This window comes from Schistocerca serialis, chromosome 6 (genome assembly GCF_023864345.2).
Source record: "Schistocerca serialis cubense isolate TAMUIC-IGC-003099 chromosome 6, iqSchSeri2.2, whole genome shotgun sequence".
NCBI lineage: Eukaryota > Metazoa > Arthropoda > Insecta > Orthoptera > Acrididae > Schistocerca > Schistocerca serialis.
In genome coordinates, this window is record NC_064643.1 from 702,744,228 (window position 1) to 702,762,785 (window position 18,558).

The following is an 18,558-nucleotide window of genomic DNA, read 5'->3' on the forward strand; positions in this document are numbered from 1 at the left end:
CAATGGCGACTCATAAATAGGCTGTGCCGCGGCAGATTTGACAATACACAGAAACCTTAGTTGCGAAGCATTGGGTCGCTGGAGCGTAGACTCGGCACAAAAGGATGCAAATGGGGAGTGAAAGAAATATAAAAGCATTTGTAAAAGTTAATCACTATCCGTTAACCGATGAAAACATTGTCGCACTTCCTTACAGATGTTTGATTTAGTATAACGACGCTTTTGCTGACACTTGGCGTGAGCAATGAGATCTATTTGTATACGTTTATTGTTCAACTGGCTCTGAGCACTATGGGTCTTAACATCTGTGGTCATCAGTCCCCTAGAACTTAGAACTACTTAAACCTAACTAACCTAAGGACATCACACACATCCATGCCCGAGGCAGGATTCGTACCTGCGACCGTAGCAGTCGCGCGGTTCCGGACTGAGCGCCTAGAACCGGTACGTTTATGACAACGTTTAAACAATTTCTGAATGTGAAATATGCGATTGAGGCCAAAGATATACGGCACGTATTTACATTAAGTCACGCTGTATGCACAAAATATTAAAATTCTCTCGTAAACACGTATATCGTGCCGCTTTCAAATTTTCACATAGACACTGTGAAGAGGAACACAAACAGGAAGGCAAGCAGAGAGAATGAGATGGAGAGGGTATGAGGTACAGTGGGGGGGGGGGGGGGGGAGATGGAGAGAGGTGGGAGTGAGTGAGAGAGAGAGAGAGAGAGAGAGAGAGAGAGAGAGAGCGAGAGAGTGTAGCCTGTGAACCTTGACACCCAACCGCAGCGTAAGTACAGTCTCCTTGTCCTCGTTGGGTGGCTGTTTTTTCTCATCTTTGCGCAACCTGGCCGTAAAGTAGCACGGCCAGGCGCCAAACAGAATGAAGTACAGTACATCTCATGTGCTGTCTGCGGTCGGGGCGGGGTATTTCGCTGGTTTTTCTTGCGTTTCACCGGCGAAGTTGCGTGATACCATTATCCTCCACAGCTGCTGTTAATTTGGTTCAAATGGTTCAAATGGCTCTGAGCACTATGGGACTTAACATCTATGGTCATCAGTCCCCTAGAACTTAGAACTACTTAAACCTAACTAACCTAAGGACAGCACACAACACCCAGCCATCACGAGGCAGAGAAAATCCCTGACCCCGCCGGGAATCGAACCCGGGAACCCGGGCGTGGGAAGCGAGAACGCTACCGCACGACCACGAGATGCGGGCTGTTAATTTGGAATCGAGATCACAGCCGGAAGCTGTATCTATTCTTAGTGATAAAGCAGTGGCGAGGCGTGAGGTATTCGTAACTGTAATCGCTTTCAAAAAATTGTTAAAAATAACAGTACTGTTGTTCTAATTATTATTGTCATTGTTATTTTTATGATGTTTTTGTGTACGATTATCCAAGTCACAGTATTGTTGTGTAATTATTGTTATATTATTGTTTACGATTGTTCATTACTGCGTCGCTTCACGCCCGAATATTACACCAAATAATGCCGTGTGTTGTCCTAAAGTTTATGAGCGATACCGGATACTCGGAAAATACCAGTTATTGTATCTACTTGAACAAGGATGATATTAAAAGTTTTTGTACTCAAAATTTTATTTGTATTTAAGGTCAGTCGAAAATTCCAGTCACGGAGTCATAGAATGACGCTTGTTGTTTCACGGTTTTAAGCAGTCGTTTTTGGTTCAAATGGGTCTGAGCACTATGGGACTTAACATCTGAAGTCATAAGTCCCCTAGAACTTAGAACTACTTAAACCTAACTAACCTAAGGACATCACACACATCCATGCCCGAGGCAGGATTCGAACCTGCGACCGCAGCGGTCACGCGGCTCCAGACTGAAGCGCCTAGAACCGCACGGCCACACCGCCGGCCAATCGTTTTTCAACGGACAACAAAGCAAGGTGAGAAAATCTGGTTTGCGGATGCTTATTACGAAGATAAGTTTTGATTCTATTCAGCGCCGAAAATGATCTTTCTGTCGAAGCACTGGCTGCAGGAACGATTAAAATTAATTTCATTTGTTTTGATGCTTCGGGTACTGATACATTGAGATCACAGGAGGTGAGATACTGACTTTCTCTAGATACGAAATACGAAGGCAACAGTACGATTTTTGTCTCTTTTCAACCACATAGCCATTTGTAAGAGGAGTGCCAAGATTCTTGAAAATATGTGACATAATTTTTAGTTACTGTATTTGAATGCATAAGATTTGGTGTAGGCTGTCCCTCTTTGATGAAGTCACTTTTCCTCTCCAAACTAAGTCCTCCAAATGAATGTGTCCACAGACTTTCCAGCACACATTTACAGTCTGATATGTCTGTATCTTTTGCGGTGCCCGCTACTTCGTCCATATTGCTTCTGCAACTCAACATCACACTTACCCAGAAACTAATCTAAAATCATTAAAAATGTACCTGTTCACTGAAACTAAAGTGAATAAATAATAATAAGTACTAGAACACTATGAAACGTTAAAACATGTACCTTGATTTATAACTGAACACTTTGAGCCCTTTAGCGAGCGAAAGAATAAAACACGTCTCTTTAGCACGGCTAGAGAATCGTAGATGCTACACGATTATCAACTGCCTTCAACAGCTGTACTGCCTTCGTTCTCTTTCTAGAGCTGAAGCGAAAGAGGGGATGGACCTTGCAGTGGGATGCGCCCTTTCCATTAATCGCTGTTGCTGGGAAGTTACAGGAGCGTAGCATGTAGCCGACCAGTCTCTATGGCCTTCCAAACTAGCGTATGTGAAACTAACGGACGTTAACGTCTTAGATGTCCCTGGGTTAACTGTGCATTTTGAAAGTATGAAGCACGCATGCAACTGAAACTATAGATAAAATATACAATGATGAGCCGAAACATGACCACTGCCCGTCTCGAGGTTGTATGCTGTCTGATGGTGCTGGGGGCACGTGACGCGATAACAGAAGTATATGAGCGGAGAAGAGACGAATGGGGAATCTTTCTAGGGACGATAAGTGGCGCAAACGCGGAAATCCGCCCACTTAGGCGAGTTTGACAAAGGCCAAGTCATTACGGCCCACTGCCTGGAAGCGAGCATCTCGGAAACGGCGAAGCTGGTCGGCTGTTCGCGTGCTACTGTCGTCAGCATCCGTGGAAAGTCGTTGAAAAATGCTGAAATCAAGAGTAGGAAACAAGAAGTTGGAGGCCCACACCTCATCAAAGAACTCAAGGATCGGAGGCTGCCCCCGCTCTCTAAGGCAGGAAAGGCGGAGATTTGTGGCAGATATGACGTCAGAGTACAGTGCTGGCGCAGGCACAGGTGTTTTGGAGCTCACCTCCCAGCGCACAGTGTTGAACGCGGTGTTCCGCAGTAGAGGATGCCTACGTGTTCCCCGATGTTGGACCGCGTATCAGTGGAATCTTGTTGTCCGTTCGGATGAATCCCGATTATTGTTAAACCAGGTCGATGGTCGTTCTGCAAATACGCGGTCATCCAGGCGAACGGATGCTCGAAACATGCAGCACGCCTCGGACGAAGGCAAGTGGGAGCTGCAGAACGTTATGGGGGACATTCAACTGGGCTTCCGTAATACTTGTGGTAGTAATCGAAGGCGCCACGACAGCTGTGGACTAGGTGAACATTATTGGGAACCACCGGTTACCCCTTAAGCTTGATGTCTTCCCAAACAACGATGGCATCACCCAGTAGGATAAATGTCCGTGTTACGAGGCCAGAATCGTACTGCAATGGTTTGAAGTGCGTGACAGTGAACTCACGTTGATGTCTTGGCCATCAAATTCGGCTCAACCGCAAGTGCTGAAACTCAACTGGGACGCTATGGGGCGCCAGCTGCGCGCCCACAAACCAACCGCCCGTGAGTTACGGGAAGTGTGTGGCCTGCGCGTAGCCATCTGGTGCCACAAACCACTGGAAACCTGTCAAGTACTTGTCAAGTCCATGGCACGCAGAATCACTGCTGAATTGCGTTCCGGAGGTGGAAAAACGCGCTTTTCAGTAAGTGGTCATAATGTTTTGGCTCATCAGTGTATACCAAGAATGTTTAAATGTAAAGAAAAGCGTATTATCAGTAACTGTAGTCGGCGATTACAGCAGTTACTAGCGCGCCTCCCCCCTGTAATACTGTCATTACCCTGGTCGTAACTGTGGTTTCCGATGTTCCGGTTCTTAACAAAAATTCGCTGCAAGGAGGGAGGGGGTGAAGAAGAGAGAGAGAGAGGGGGGGAGGGGGAAGTAGTGCAGGGATCCAGGGAGGAATAGAAAACTCTGCACGAAAGCCTTGACAGTGCCGTGTTTATAACTTTTACTGTGCGAGTATTTCGTCGTACACACATGAGCAATTAGTTACTGCTGCTGTGTCTGTAGGGCAGTAAATGCTCTCGACATCACACCGAACGGAGTAGTTCAGTATCTCACGTAACCAGAGTGTCACCTGATCTTGTGCTTGCCCTAGGTGTGACAGTCGATATTAACGCATATGGTGACGGTCGGATCGTGGATGATGATGGTGATGTTGGTTTATGGGACGCTCAACAACGTGGTTATCAGCGCCCGTACAGATTCCAATCCTTCTATTTCCAGTCTCGCCACTACCCGAATGATAACGTGGACAACAGAGACACTCAGTTCCCGGGCGGAGAAAATCCCCGACCCCGCCAGGAATCGAACCCGGGACCCCGTGATCCAGAGGCACTAATGCTAGCCGCTAGACCACGAGCTGCGTGCCCGGATCGTGGATGCTCGATGTTGTGACTTGGCAAGACAGCCAAGCCACTAGGAGAGGAAGCCGAAAGTCACGCGTTTAAGCTCACGCAGGCTGGCGTGAGGTCTGGAACAGTTAAAGGATTTGAGTCTAGCAAATAAAGTACGTAGCTGTTGGAATACTTAACTTTAATCCATAATTGGTGAACATCGGTCTGACTATACAGGCATCACAAGATTAACTGCAAATGATAATGGCGCCTTGCTAGGTCGTAGCAAATGACGTAGCTGAAGGCTATACTAACTATCGTCTCGGCAAATGAGAGCGTAATTTGTCGGTGAACCATATCTAGCAAAGTCGTCTGTACAACTGGGGCGAGTGCTAGGACGTCTCTCTAGACCTGCCGTGTGGCGGCGCTCGGTCTGCAATCACTGACAGTGGCGACACGCGGGTCCGACGTATACTAACGGACCGCGGCCGATTTAAAGGCTACCACCTAGCAAGTGTGGTGTCTGGCGGTGACACCACACTCGACGCGTGGCGTGTACTGTGAGTACCACGACTGGGGGAAGAAAAATGCCGCTTTAAGAGTTAGCTGCCGAAGGCTACAATTTGTTGCCTCTAGGGGTTACTGTCGATTATAGCGTGTTATAACAACGGATAAATGGGCAGCAGAAAATCTCTCACCAGTTCGACACTGGACAACAACAACTGGTTAGCAGCTATTGCATCCAAAACCATCTTCACCTCCAGAAAATCCAGCACACCTGTCAGGCTGTAGCAATGTATTTCATTGTATTAACAGACTTGGCAGGCAGATTATCTCGCAGCAGCGTTTCCTAAAACGATTAAGGTGAACGTGGGCGCGGTTCTATCGAAGAAATAAACAATTCCATTAAAATAACAAAAAGTCTGTTACCGAGTTCCGTGTCTAATGACGTCTTCGGCAACTGTTACCTTTCTTACTTTTCTCGTGTGATGCCTGGTGGGAAAAAAGTATACAGACTGATGAGCCGAAACATTATGACCATTGCCCACGGCGAGATACAATGTCACCACGTCGCGTTGCGGCTACGTGACGCGGTAAGTAAGGTACATAAGGGGAGTTAGCGACTAATGGGGAGTCATTCTAGAGACGATATGAGAAGCAAATGGGGAAATCCGCTGACACAGCGACAGTGACAAGGGGTGCTTTGGAACGACCTCCTCGGTAGCAGCGAAGCTCGTCGACTGTTCACGTGCTGCTGTCCTGAACACGTAGGGAAAGTGGTTGATCGATAGAGAAACCACGACTACGTCACAAGGTGTTCCGCGCCTTCGACTCATTATCGAACATGGGAGATTGGAAACTTGCCCTCTACGTAAAGCAGGATAAGTGGCTATCTGTAGCAGATCGGACGGCATAGTAAAATGCTAGTATTTGTACAACTATTTTCGGAGTACACCCTTCAGGTCACATTTTTGAATACGGGGAACCTTAGCAAATAGCACCTACGTGTTCCCATCTTCACGCCACGGCACTGCCAATTACGATTTCAGTTGGGCGTGGGATCATCGAGACTGGAGCGTGGATTAGTGGAAACGTGTCGCTTGGTCGGATGAGTCTCGACTCTTGTTACAGTACATCGATGGCCGTGTCCGGATACGCCATCATCCAGTTGCACAGCGCCGCGGGCTCAAGACTTTTGGCGAAGTACGAAGTTTAGCAGACATTCGCCTGGGATTTCGTGGGGACTTGTGGTAATCGAAGGCACCATGGGAGTTAAGCACAAAGAGGGCATTAAAACTTTGTTGTAGTTTCACTACTTTCACGAAAAAGCCTATAATGCTACTGTACTGCAGAGCTCGTCTCTTCCATTAGTCAACAGTGGACTTTGCTGCTAAACTTCCCACTTGCGGTCTCACTCTACACTGAGGTGACACAAGTCAGTGGATACGCGTGGGACCCCATTTTGCCCGGTGTAGTGCAGCAACTCGACCTGGGACGGACTCAACAAATCGCTGGAAATCCCCTGCAGAAATATTGACCCATATAGCCGTCCATAATTGTGAAAGTGTTGCCGGTGCAGGATTTTGTGCATGAACTGACCTCTCGATTATGTCCCATAAATGTTCGGTGGGATATACGTCGGACGATGTTGATGACCAAATAAGTCGCTCGAATTGTCCAGAAAGTTCTTCAAACCAATCGCGAACAGCTGTGGCGCAGTGACATTTCGCATTGTCATCCATAAAAATCCCATCGTTGTTTGGGAACATGAAGTCCATGGACGGCCGCAGATGGCCTCCAGGTAGTTCAGTTAGACCAGAGCACCCGGTACATTTCTTGAAACCACAGCCCACAGCATTACTGAGCCACCACCAGCTTTCACGGTGCCTTATTGACAACACGGGTCGACGGCTTCTTGGGTCTGCACCACACTAGAACCCTACCATCAACTCTGTTGTTGTTGTGGTCTCCAGTCCTGAGACTGGTTTGATGCAGCTCTCCATGCTACTCTATCCTGTGCAAGCTTCTTCATCTCCCAGTACCTACTGCAGCCTACATCCTTCTGAATCTGCTTAGTGTATTCATGTCTTGGTCTCCCCCTACGATTTTTACCCTCCACGCTGCCCTCCAATACTAAATTGGTGATCCCTTGATGCCTCAGAACATGTCCTACCAACAGATCCCTTCTTCTGGTCAAGTTGTGCCACAAACTTCTCTTCTCCCCAATCCTATTCAATACTTCCTCATTAGTTATGTGATCTACCCATCTAATCTTCAGCATTCTTCTGTAGCACCACATTTCGAAAGCTTCTATTCTCTTCTTGTCGAAACTATTTATCGTCCATGTTTCACTTCCATACATGGCTACACTCCATACGAATACTTTCAGAAATGACTTCCTGACACTTAAATCAATACTGGATGTTAACAAATTTCGACCATCATCAGTTATTTTGCTCCCCAAATAGCAAAACTCCTTTACTACTTTAAGTGCCTCATTTCCTAATCTAATTCCCTCAGCATCACCCGACTTAATTAGACTACATTCCATTATCCTTGTTTTGCTTTTGTTGATGTTCATCTTATATCCTCCTTTCAAGACACTGTCCATTCCATTCAACTGCTCTTCCAAGTCCTTTGCTGTCTCTGACAGAATTACAATGTCATCGGCGAACCTCAAAGTTTTTATTTCTTCTCCATGAACTTTAATACCTACTCCGAATTGTTCTTTTGTTTCCTTTACTGCTTGCTCAATATACAGATTGAACAACATCGGGGACAGGCTACAACCCTGTCTTACTCCCTTCCCAACCACTGCTTCCCTTTCATGTCCCTCGACTCTTATAACTGCCATCTGGTTTCTGTACAAATTGTAAATAGCCTTTCGCTCCCTGTATTTTACCCCTGCCACCTTTTTGAATTTGAAAGAGAGTATTCCAGTCAACATTGTCAAAAGCTTTCTCTAAGTCTACAAATGCTAGAAACGTAGGTTTGCCTTGCCTTAATCTTTCTTCTAAGATAAGTCGTAAGGTCAGTATTGCCTCACGTGTTCCAGTGTTTCTACGGAATCCAAACTGATCTTCCCCGAGGTTGGCTTCTACTAGTTTTTCCATTCGTCTGTAAAGAATTCGTGTTAGTATTTTGCAGCTGTGACTTATTAAACTGATAGTTCGGTAATTTTCACATCTGTCAACACCTGCTTTCTTTGGGATTGGAATTATTATATTCTTCTTGAAGTCTGAGGGTATTTCGCCTGTTCCATACATCTTGCTCACCAGATGGTAGAGTTTTGTCAGGACTGGCTCTCCCAAGGCTGTCAGTAGTTCCAATGGAATGTTGTCTACTCCGGGGGCCTTGTTTCGACTCAGGTCTTTCAGTGCTCTGTCAAACTCTTCACGCAATATCATATCTCCCATTTCATCTTCATCTACATCCTCTTCCATTTCCATAATATTGTCCTCAAGTACGTCGCCCTTGTATAGACCCTCAATATACTCCTTCCACCTTTGTGCTTTCCCTTCTTTGCTTAGAACTGGGTTTCCATCTGAGCTCTTGATATTCATACAAGTCGTTCTCTTATCTCCAAAGGTCTCTTTAATTTTCCTGTAGGCAGTATCTATCTTACCCCTAGTGAGATAGGCCTCTACATCCTTACATTTGTCCTCTAGCCATCCCTGCTTAGCCATTTTGCACTTCCTGTCGATCTCATTTTTGAGACGTTTGTATTCCTTTTTGCCTGCTTCATTTACTGCATTTTTATATTTTCTCCTTTCATCAATTAAATTCAATATTTCTTCTGATACCCAAGGATTTCTACTAGCCCTCGTCTTTTTACCTACTTGATCCTCTGCTGCCTTCACTACTTCATCCCTCAAAGCTACCCATTCTTCTTCTACTGTATTTATTTCCCCCATTCCTGTCAATTGCTCCCTTATGCTCTCCCTGAATCTCTGTACAACCTCTGGTTCTTTTAGTTTATCCAGGTCCCATCTCCTTAAATTCCCACCTTTTTGCAGTTTCTTCAGTTTTAATCTACAGGTCATAACCAATAGATTGTGGTCAGAGTCCACATCTGCCCCTGGAAATGTCTTACAATTTAAAACCTGGTTCCTAAATCTCTGTCTTACCATTATATAATCTATCTGATACCTTTTAGTATCTCCAGGGTTCTTCCATGTATACAACCTTCTTTCATGATTCTTAAACCAAGTGTTAGTTATGATTATGTTGTGCTCTGTGCAAAATTCTACCAGGCGGCTTCCTCTTTCATTTCTGTCCCCCAATCCATATTCACCTACTATGTTTCCTTCTCTCCCTTTTCCTACACTCGAATTCCAGTCACCCATGACTATTAAATTTTCGTCTCCCTTCACAATCTGAGTAATTTCTTTTATTTCATCATACATTTCTTCAATTTCTTCGTCATCTGCAGAGCTAGTTGGCATATAAACTTGTACTACTGTAGTAGGTGTGGGCTTCGTATCTATCTTGGCCACAATAATGCGTTCACTATGCTGTTGGTAGTAGCTTACCTGTATTCCTATTTTCCTATTCATTATTAAACCTACTCCTGCATTACCCCTATTTGATTTTGTGTTTATAACCCTGTAGTCACCTGACCAGAAGTCTTGTTCCTCCTGCCACCGAACTTCACTAATTCCCACTATATCTAACTTCAACCTATCCATTTCCCTTTTCAAATTTTCTAACCTACCTGCCCGATTAAGGGATCTGACATTCCACGCTCCGATCCGCAGAACGCCAGTTTTCTTTCTCCTGATAACGACATCCTCTTGAGTAGTCCCCGCCCGGAGATCCGAATGGGGGACTATTTTACCTCCGGAATATTTTACCCAAGAGGACGCCATCATCATTTAATCATACGGTAAAGCTGCATGCCCTCGGGAAAAATTACGGCTGTAGTTTCCCCTTGCTTTCAGCCGTTCGCAGTACCAGCACAGCAAGGCCGTTTTGGTTATTGTTACAAGGCCAGATCAGTCAATCATCCAGACTGTTGCCCTTGCAATTACTGAAAAGGCTGCTGCCCCTCTTCAGGAACCACACGTTTGTCTGGCCTCTCAAAAGATACCCCCCCGTTGTGGTTGCACCTACGGTACGGCTATCTGTATCGCTGAGGAACGCAAGCCTCCCCACCAACGGCAAGGTCCATGGTTCATGGGGGGGGGGGGGGGGTCCATCAACTCTTACCAACTGAAATCGGGTCTCATCTGACCAGGCCACGGTTTTCCAGTCGTCTAGGGTCTAATCAATACGGTGACGAGCCCAGGAGAGGCGCTGCAGGCGATTTTGTGTTGTTAGCAAAGGCACTCGCGTCGTTCGTCTGCTGCCATAGCCCATTAACATAACTAATACGTTCGTCGTATGTCCCACACTGATTCCTACCTCTATGCCACGCTGTGTTGCTCGTCTGTTAGCACTGACAACTCAACGCAAACGCCTCTGCTCTCAGTCGTTTAGTACAAGCCGTCGGCCACTGCGTTGTCCATGGGGAGAGGTAATGCCTGATATTTGGTGTTCTCGGCGCACTCTTGACACTGTGGTCTCGGAATATCGAATTCCATAACGATTTTCGAAATGTAATGTCTCATGTGTCCAAGTCCAACAACCATTCCGCGTTCACAGTCTGTTAATTCCTGCCGTTCGGCCATAACCACGTTAGAAGCCTTTTCACGTGATTCATCTGAGTACAAATGACAGCTCCGCTAATGCCCTGCCCTTTTATACCTTATGTATGCAACACTACCGCCATCTGTATATGTCCATATCCCTATCCCGACTTCCGTAACCTCAGTGTAAGCAGCAAATACGGAAACCTTAGGATAAAATTGATAGGCGTTACAACTTTCCTTTTCCGTCTGATGATCTCTTAATAACATATATCAGCACCTGCGAGTAACAGCGAAACTCACTTTAAAACTATTTTTATAATGTCTAATTTATGCAGCATTACATAAAGAACTGATTGAGAACGGTTGTGTTCTAGGACGTAACAGACAGCGTTACCCGAGTCTCGAACAGCATGCAAATCGTGAGCGAGTGCCAATGAACGTCATTGCATCAGTGATCGGCACGTGGCAGCAGCGCCGCGCTAGCCACGACCTCGAACTAATCACACAGCTGGCGAACGTCCAGGTGTGGTGAGGCTGTGGCGTCCAACACCTTGCCGCTTACTCGTGATTCCACCGTTCTCCAAACATTTTCCATAGATAATCAGTGGCTCGTGAAGCGTCGATCAGCTTCATCGTTTCAGAGATGCACTTTCCAGGACGCCGGGATATAACAATCTGCCCTTGTCAAAGTTGCTTATGTCATGTGGATTTCGCCACTTGCGGACCGTATCGTGGCTGCAATAATTCCTTATTCGTTCCTCCTCCGTTTGCACACTTTTCTTATTGCGGCACGCGCCTGCAACTCCACCTGACGGCATCCAATGTCACAGAAGACAGCGGTCACGATGCATTGGCACATCATTGCAAGTCCACAATCTTAACCACTTCTCCATCCCGCTCGACAACTTCCAGTATCTTTGTACCGCGGAGGCATTACGCCCAACAGTTTATTTCTCTAGAGTTTTATAAACACTCGACAAACACCGTGACTGCAAGACAACTTCATGAGTAGTATCTGATACCTTTCTGGATAACGACTATATCACTCATGATACAAAGTAATATGTCATGGAATATTAACAACTGAAGCAGAGAAAATATTACGAAAAACAGGGGATGAGAAATAAAACGAAACTAACACAATTCATACGTAATACTATGCTAGTGATAGTTTCAGATGTAGCTGTTCGAATTCTGGGGATGGGAGAAGTTTTCAGCACTAGTATTTCGCCCTCCAGAGGGAAAAGCAGTAACTTATCGCTTCTGATAACAAAACTGTACAACATCATCTTGACGAATATCTCAGACCTCTCCACAATGTCTCATCCAGTGGCAGAGTATGACGGTAATGGTGATCCATCTGACGGAAGTTGACATTTATCTGTGGCGTTGTACGGGAAGAGGTGGCTTCCTTTGCTACTGATTTAAATCCCGTTCCTTTCTTTCAGTTCTATAATCATCCGCAACACACTAGCATGGCACTACACTACACAAGCACTCACGATAGTGATTCACACGATAATGTTTCACTGTTTCACATCTTATTCACCATCGATAGGTGAGATGCAGACAGCGTTGAATCGTTGTAGTGGGATGTTTCACATTATTATGATCAGTAATGGGTACAACAATTGAATCAGACCAGCCAAATCATTAGCAAAGTTGTTGACACTTACGGGACAGGATCCTATAACTACTAACTAATTAGGAAAAGGAGCTCGATTATCCGTATGAGTTGCTGCTCGCTACTTGCTACACACTTTCCATCCTACCAGGAAGTTAGTGTTCAGGAAAATGCCCCATATTAGCTATATTATACAGCCCTCCAAGGAAATGCTATTTGGGTAATTTCCCCATACTTTACATTCCATACTTTATGTAAGAGAAAAAAATCGAAATGATCGTATGGCATTATTGGCCAGGAGACCACTTCTGCTATAGTCTTTCTATTTGACGCCTCTTCGGTGACTTCCACATCTTTGTTATGAAGATGAGATGGGAGTATTAGGACAACACAAACACCGAGTAACCGAGCAAAAAAAAAAAAAAAAATAAATAAATAAATAAAAAGATAAAAAAATCACCAACGTGGCCAGGAATCGAACCCGGGACCCCCCTGATCTAGAGGCAACGATGGTAACTACTTTCTTTCGTTTTTCAACTAACTACACCAGGAGCTGCCGTGAAAGAGTATTTGCCACGCAGGGGCTGATGTTCAATGTCTCGTTGAGATCTAGTTCCTCAGAGGCGAAGAAATATGCCAAATGGCCGACTATCGGGAAGGACCGTCTTGCTGGGGTAGGAAGCTCCTGTTGCCACTTTTTCGCATTTGCGAATTAGATTTAAATTTTTAAAAACTCCACCTTCTGTAAACGAATCAATCGCGCAGGTGGCTAATGTCGGACACAGGTGGGGTGAACAAGTGGAGCTAAGAAGGGTAGCTACGGGTTAGAATCCTGTCAACGTCAAGGCGCAGAACACTAGCTTTGACAAAAAATGCAGTTGGAAAATCGGTAGTCTAAGGAGCCACCTAGGCTATCAGCTAGAATGATTAAGGGATGTGAACGAAAGTAAAAACGGTCTAATGGGGATGTGAACACCACTCCTTCAAATACCAATTTACAGGATGAACCGGAACTTCACCGACAAAATTTCGTTGGTTGTTCAGGAATATCTGATGCGTATCGTGGTGTAACAGACCCGTGGTTTCACGTGGCTGGTTACAGTGTAAGTGCATTTAGTTTTATTTCTTAGCTCTGTTTATCTTTGTACCAGTACTGCATTGAATATATCTGGACTATAAACGAAATGTGGACGGTTTGCGCTTTGTGTTTTGTTTGCAGATAAATAGATAAACTCGTTGTGTTCTCTCACGCTACGCGCTGTTAACAACAGTAATCCCGCCATTGCACTTCGCCTCTCAAGCTTGCATCCAGTACTGCACGGTTCTGTCTTAGGTTTGTTTCTCAGGCAGTGCGAGTTACGGACTACGTTGACAGTGATACACAGTAGTATGGATAGCTTTAATGGTGAAGGGTTGGCCGATATACATCTTCTGTGTGGTATCGATAGCTACGATGCCACGGCGTAGGTTGGCACTACGATATCGACACCGACGATAGCGCCCTCTAGCAGGCGCTGTCCAGATCTACGAGCTCCGCTCCAGATTATCCCCAATTTGATCAAGAGCAGACAGCCGGGACACTTCGCTTCAGCTTCGCTTCAAATACTTTGCTCTGCTTACGACGGGTTTAAGGCTTCGAACCTCATTACAAAGTTATATATGCCCTGTATATATTCATGCACCAGTAAACCACTTTTACTTTGTTGCAGTACCGACGTGTATTACCTTTTCCTGCTCCTACACACTTCCTTCATTCGGCCAACCTATCAGTTTTCAGGAGCAGACCCACGCACCGCCTTCCAGGCGGGTTACAAAACTCTGTATGGGATCACTGAATGCAGTAGAAGTGTAACATCTGAGCTGAGCTGTTGCAGAAGCAATGGCATCTTCAACTTCCGCAGCTCTTCATAAGTAAACTTATCAATACTGCTGTGTAACTCAGTTACCGTACAGGTAAAACTGCCGAGAAGACAGACCCTGACACAGCCGAGCAGTACTGAATACAGGTTTTGAGGCGAAGAGTGGAGTATTACCGCTGTCAGCAGAAAATACCGTCAGTGGATGAAACAAGTTTGTTTCCAGACAAGAAGCGCAGCCCATTCCGTCAACATCTGCTGTCGTGTGAAACCCAGCTCGCGCTATTCGTCCACGAGACTCAGAGGGGCATAGACATGGGTTCCCAGGTAGATGCCGTGTTTCTTGACTTCCGCAAGGCGTTCGATACTGTTCCCCACAGTCGTTTAATGAACAAAGTAAGAGCATATGGACTATCAGACCAATTGTGTGATTGGATTGAAGAGTTCCTAGATAACAGAAAGCAGCATGTCGTTCTCAATGGAGGGAAGTCTTCCGAAGTAAGAGTGATTTCAGGTGTGCCGCAGGGGAGTGTCATAGGACCGTTGCTATTCACAATATACATAAATGACCTTGTGGATGACATCGGAAGTGCACTGAGGCTTTTTGTAGATGATGCTGTGGTGTATCGAGAGGTTGTAACAATGGAAAATTGTACTGAAATGCAGGAGGATCTGCAGCGAATTGACGCATTGTGCGGGGAATGGCAATTGAATCTCAATGTAGACAAATGTAATGTGCTGCGAATACATAGAAAGAAAGATCCCTTATCATTTAGCTACAAAATAGCAGGTCAGCAACTGGAAGCAGTTAATTCCATAAATTATCTGGGAGTACGCATTAGGAGTGATTTAAAATGGAATGATCATATGAAGTTGATCGTCGGTAAAGCAGATGCCAGACTGAGATTCATTGCAAGAATACTAAGGAAATGCAACCGGAAAAGAAAGGAAGTAGGTTACAGTAAACTTGTTCGCACACTGCCTGAATACTGCTCACCTGTGTGGGATCCGTACCAGATAGGGTTGATAGAAGCGATAGAGGAGATCCAACGGAGAGCAGCGCGCTTCGTTACAGGATCATTTAGTAATCGCGAAAGCGTTGCGGAGATGATAGATAAACTCCAGTGGAAGACTCTGCAGGAGAGACGCTCAGTAGCTCGGTACGGGCTTTTGTTAAAGTTTCGAGAACATACCTTCACCGAGGAGTCAAGCAATATATTGCTCCCTCCTACGTATATCTCGCTAAGAGACCATGAGGATAAAATCAGAGAGATTAGAGCCCACACAGAAGCATACCGACAATCCTTTCCACGAACAATACGAGACTGGAATAGAAGGGAGAACCGATAGAGGTACTCAATGTACCCTCCGCCACACATCGCCAGGAGGCTTGCGGAGTATGGATGTAGATGTAGATGTAGATGTAGATATTTCGAATAACGAGCTATCGGAGAGCACGGGTGCAGTACACCAAAATACTCAGAAAATATCACGGAACACACTTCGAAAATTTGCCGGTGGAGTTCTCCCCCTGTAGAGTCTTAGCCACTGTTCCACACCGCTCCGTGCAGTCCTTGTCAACCTGTTACTACCGCTGTTCTGTCGTTGGCCCATGTCGCTCGATCGTCTTCAGTGCGAAGGCAGGGTGGTGAAGCGGTAGCGCAAGTTCTCGGAGGAGAGCGAGTTAGCGATGAGGAGGCAGCAGCCTTACCGGTGACGGCGAGGAGAGCGGCGACGGCGGCGGCGCTACGGCGGCAGAGCGGCATGCTGGATGGCTCCTGGGGCACTGGTGGGTGGCTGCGGCGCGGCGGGCGCCGAGCCCGGGCCGCGTTCAGGGTCGCCGAGTCTCTCTCCCTCTTCCTTCTCTCTGCCTTCGCTCCTCCTGGCGCCTGATTTTTTTTTATTCCTGTTGTTGTTTGCCACGAGAGAGGGCTCGTGCATGCCGATGGGACGGATCAGCACAGTTGTCCACCCACAGAATGACAACGTCAGTAGGGCTGCATCACTTTTGCTGCATTAGTAGATTGCATTCCCCGTTTGTGAGAAGATAACAGATGCGAAGGAATTGCTCTTTCCGTACAAACGTCTGAATAGATATCGGGTGAATTCTTTTTAAGCAGTTATCCGTGGCTCTTGTCGAATGACGTAGGGGAGTTCTAGCGAAGATAGTTGCGGGTATCCTCTGATCTTACCAGGAGACAACATTTCTGTATATCTGGAATTTATTGGTATGCGTTTTTGGATAGTCATTGTTTATGAAGAAGCAACATTGTTGGTGTAGGTACATTTTTTAAGTTACTTTTAAAATCAAAAGTCTTAATACACGTAGCATGACCAAGATCAATGGAGAAATGAATCGCCGGCCGCTGTGGCCGTGCGGTTCTAGGCACTTCAGTCCAGAACCGCGCTGCTGCTACGGTCGCAGATTCGAATCCTGCCTCGGGCATTGATGTGTGTGATCTCCTTAGGTTAATTAGGTTTAAGTAGTTCTAAGTCTAGGGGACTGATGACCTCAGATGAAAAGTCCCATAGTGCTTAGAGCCATTTGAACCATTTCAGAGATGAATCCATAAGAAACGTATATAGGATGTCCCAGGAGGAATGTCACTACACAGGGATATGACAGCAACGATCGTTAGAAGCAAAGTGTCTGCTAAAAATGGGCTCTAAATGCATACCTTTAGGAATGGCTCTGAGCACTATGGGACTTAACATCTGAGGTCATCAGTCCCCTATAACTTAGAACTACTTATACCTAACTAACCTAAGGACATCACACACATCCATGCCCGAGGAAGGATTCGAACCTGCGACCGTAGCGGTCGCGCGGTTCCAGACTGTAGTGCCTAGAATCGCTCGGCCACCCCGGCCGGCCGTACCTTTAAGATCTATGAGGACATCTTCTTTGATGCCGTGAAACAAATCTCTTCTATTACAAGAAACCATCAACTGTGCAAAGGAAAAAGGCAATTAAATTTTGTGAGTGACCGGAACTCGAAACCGGAATTTCCACTTTAAGCTAGTGGCCGCCTTAGCCGTTAGGCTATCCGTGCACGGCCGGCGCTACAGTCTGGAGCCGCGCGATCGCTACGGTCGCAGGTTCGAATCCTTCCTCGGGCATGGATGTGTGTGATGTCCTTAGGTTAGTTAGGTATAAGTAGTCCTAAGTTCTAGGGGACTGATGACCTCAGAAGTTAAGTCCCATAGTGCTCAGAGCCATTTGAACCATTTTTCTATCCGTGCACGACTCACGGCCACACCCAAACTTCCATACGACGTCGTTCCTGCGTCACAACCTGTACTCGCACACACATTATGTAATTCACGTACAAGGGAAGACATTTTGATTGAAAGTCGCTGCCTGATATCGGCGGATAAATACGACACTGCAGTGACTGTGTTGTTAAAAAGAAAGGTGTACTGTCCCTTCGGACATGCATACACGTGCGTCTGAAGGAATATTACATCGCTCTTCTTAACAGCACGGACACTGCAATACCGCAGATCTCATTTACTGCAAGTTCTTTGCTTTCCCTACTCTGGCAAGAGATAGTGTGTGCCGAAATTAGAGAATAACGTCCAGTAAACATGGGCTTCATAAAGTGCATATTATAAGCACTTGCTCAGTAGAGGAAATGCGTTTCATAGTAGTGAAGATGAACAAGTGTTCATAGCTCTTCAGATATGCACTTTCGAGCCCATGTCTACTGGACATTTTGTTCTTGTTTTTGTCCGTACTGCCACCTCTCAAATTACGGAAAGCAAAGAGCTTGCTGTAGATGGTTTAAATGGCTCTGAGCGCTATGGGACATAACTAGTAAGGTCATCAGTCCCCTAGAACTTAGAACTACTTAAACCTAACTAACCTAAGGACATCACACACATCTACGCCTGAGGCAGGATTCGAACGTTCGACCGTAGCGGTCGTGCGGTTCCTGACTGTAGCGCTCGCTGTGGAAGAGATTTGTTTCACGGCAGTGAAGATGAACAGCTCTTAAGGAACACATTTTAGAGCGCACGTTTGCTAGACCTTTCGGCTTTGAATCATCGTTCCTGTTATATTCCTGAGTACTGACCGTTTCTCCTGGGACACCCTGTATGAAGGGTGTATGATAATTAACATCGCGAACTGAGATGGATGAAACTTTACGATACTGTAGAAGCAAAAATGTCCCAGTAAACTTGAATCCGCTTACAAGCTCTGTGTGAGATAACTGTGGTCACAAATCACCACTTACTTTAGTCTGG

The 18,558-nt window shown here is 45.8% G+C and overlaps 1 protein-coding gene across 1 annotated transcript in view; it reads right to left on the reverse strand.

Annotated features, from left to right (window-relative positions):
* LOC126484286 (ejaculatory bulb-specific protein 3-like) overlaps positions 1-16,155 on the reverse strand; it is a 54,381-nt gene extending 38,226 nt beyond the window's left edge. The window contains exon 1 of the mRNA XM_050107712.1: positions 16,022-16,155. Coding sequence (XP_049963669.1) covers positions 16,022-16,076 — 55 coding nt within the window. The 5' untranslated portion in view covers positions 16,077-16,155. The remainder of the gene's footprint in view (positions 1-16,021) is intronic.
* Between the last annotated feature and the right edge of the window lie 2,403 nt (positions 16,156-18,558).